Genomic DNA, 2,606 nt, shown 5'->3' with positions numbered 1-2,606 from the left:
TATATATATATTATATGATATATATTTACATATTATATAATATAAATTCCATATCTAGCTTATGTTGCAGACAGATAGTGCAATACATTTTACAAATCATTTTTTTACAATTAAATTTTAGAATCGCGTTTTTAAAAATCGGTTGTTATATTCGCGAATATATTATAATTGTCAGTTATATTAAGCAATTATATTGCAGCATAATCGCATAAATGGAACAAGATTTTATGTAGATTTATAAAATTTTATCTCGCGTGTTAAAATATTTTATTCTTCTTGTGAAAAGTTTATTACTTCATTTGTTTGTAACGTCTTCCTATCCTGAAGAATAGGAAACTTCTATGTATTTTCGATATACATATATTATATCTTTAGTATTGTACATACATTGCACCACGCCTCAGATACATAACCGAGTCATTTTTGTGCCTTGTGCTGCGTTGACGAAACACGCAGGGCGACGTATGCACGAGGAGAGTCATACACAAACTAGTGATTTGGACAACAATAGCAGAGACGATATCTGTGAGTCTATCTTTATTTTATCACGACACATAGTGCCCACATTCACTATATTTTTCTCAAATATCTTTTTTTAAACTGTTTTTACTTTTATACTTTTTCGTGGTGTCAAATTATATCAATAAAATCGATCGTTGTATATAGCTAGTCAAAGCAGTACGTTATATCATCTTCCTTAAGCTTATATATATATTTAATTAGAAATATTAATTGGATAAATTGGTTATAAATGCCAGATAACTTTCTCTCTTTCATTGTACATTATAAACATTAAACATAGTGTAAGTTTGGAATGCCTTATCCACTTGTATACAAATCTAGTTTGCAACTGTGTACACACATGCACACACACATATACACGAATATATTGTGTTGTGTATATGGAAATTTTATAGACAAAACAACCATATGTTATGTGTTGTATAGCAATATAAAATGATTTTATTTTCTTTGCAGATGAAGAAGACATTTTGGAATACCAGTTTCTACACAAGTGAAAAAACTTTGTTAAAATATATGTACGAATAATAATGCGATCAATCGAAAGAGTGGTCAAGATATATTTCCATTAACTTTTTGTTAGTTGAATGGAAGTATTATACACGCGAAACGTATATTTATATATTTAATAGGCCAATTTTGATAAAGTATCATAGAAAGTAAAAATATTAAGACTCGTAATTATGATATATATATGTATATATATATATATATGTGTGTGTGTGTGTATATATATATATATATACTTATATATATATATATATAACGGCTATACATAATAAAATTATGACCCTAAAGGTCATCGTGGTAATTAAAATTTGTTTGACAATTTTGCACCCACGCAAGTAATTCTCCGACTCTTCGAATGATAACGCGCGCGTTTACATTTCCTATTTTCTAAATGAGAAAATTAAAAAGGGATAAGAGAGGGAGGGAGGAAAGAAGAAGAAAAAAGAAGGAATGAGGAAAGATAACAAAATACGGTCCATATGTATATGTATATACATATTAACTGAAGGAAAAATACAATTATTTATTGTACAGTATCTCATCTTACAATATTGTTATTATAACTGAGATCAGTTTTTAGAGTTGATGTACTTTTTCCTTTCGCCTTAAATTTCAATTTTTACAAATCAATATAAATACATCATCATAATAGTATATAAATAAATCGTGTTAAAACAAAATTGTTTTTATAAAGAAAAACACTGCTTAATTTATGTAAAATAATGTAAGTATCGCGGATCGCGTGCAAGAAATTTATTTCTTATTACATTAATTGATATATATCAATCAGTGAGACTTGAAGTAGTGGAAACCAACTGTGAGAGTGACAGCTGTGTGAATATTGAGGATGTCTGCCTCACTTTAATATAACATATTAAAGCGGAGCAAACGTCCCCAATACGTACAAACTGTCACTCTCGCACACAGTCGCACGGTTTCCCACCACCACATATTGACATAGGAAGGCTGATTCCAGTACAATATGTATAGAGCTCATTAGCATTAATATACGTATATGTATATAATCCAAACAAAGAATTTCAAAATCTGTTTGCAAATGTTCAAGTATTAAACCAATTACTCATGTTCTCTCTAACCGCAAATTTATATACATATATAAATATACTATTGATATAGAAAGCTCGAATTTATTAACTTTAAACAAAGTACAGTATCAAGATTCAATAAATTTGTAAAATCAGCTTAAAGGTAGAGGAAAATGTCAAGATTTATAGATAAAAACAATCTATCAAGACTGCTCGTATTTACTATCACTTTTTTTTATTCGACTTCCGTTTTTTCCATAAAAAAAACTGCAAAAGCTCATATTTTGTCCTATAATACCGCTCTCTCTTCTATGTTCCCTCTCTCTTCCTCTATTAGATGTTTCCAAATGACACATATAAAGCGTATCCAATGAACAAATTAAAAAGTATATTTCTCCATTATTTTATACATTTCTAGAAAATGCTGGAAATCTTAAAGAGCACGCTTGAGAATGCATTGTGTCACTCATAACAAATGAGAGAATATTTGTGATAGGAATAAATCGTATCGATATTCGTAGAAACTAT

At 28.7% G+C, this 2,606-nt stretch overlaps 2 protein-coding genes across 4 annotated transcripts in view; one reads left to right on the top strand and one right to left on the bottom strand.

The window, feature by feature from the left end:
- LOC108748046 (segment polarity protein dishevelled homolog DVL-3) overlaps window positions 1–1,153 on the top strand; it is a 15,666-nt gene extending 14,513 nt beyond the window's left edge. The window contains exons 10-11 of one of the 3 annotated variants that reach the window (XM_018486014.1): window positions 457–525; window positions 979–1,153. In XM_018486014.1, coding sequence (XP_018341516.1) covers window positions 457–525; window positions 979–1,019 — 110 coding nt within the window. In that variant the 3' untranslated portion in view covers window positions 1,020–1,153. Of the gene's footprint in view, window positions 1–456; window positions 602–978 lie in introns of those variants that run through there. The other 2 variants (XM_018486015.1, XM_018486012.1) reach the window with 2 other exon arrangements.
- The window catches only part of LOC108748045 (endothelin-converting enzyme 1-like), a 27,437-nt gene continuing 25,092 nt past the window's right edge, over window positions 262–2,606 (bottom strand). Inside the window, exon 17 of the mRNA XM_018486011.1 lies at window positions 262–321. Within this exon, the coding sequence (XP_018341513.1) occupies window positions 317–321 (5 nt within the window). The 3' untranslated portion in view covers window positions 262–316. The remainder of the gene's footprint in view (window positions 322–2,606) is intronic.

Source organism: Trachymyrmex septentrionalis, unplaced genomic scaffold, assembly GCF_001594115.1.
Source record: "Trachymyrmex septentrionalis isolate Tsep2-gDNA-1 unplaced genomic scaffold, Tsep1.0 scaffold21, whole genome shotgun sequence".
NCBI lineage: Eukaryota > Metazoa > Arthropoda > Insecta > Hymenoptera > Formicidae > Trachymyrmex > Trachymyrmex septentrionalis.
Note: the sequence above shows the minus strand (reverse complement) of the source record. Positions and strands in the feature narration are given on the sequence as shown.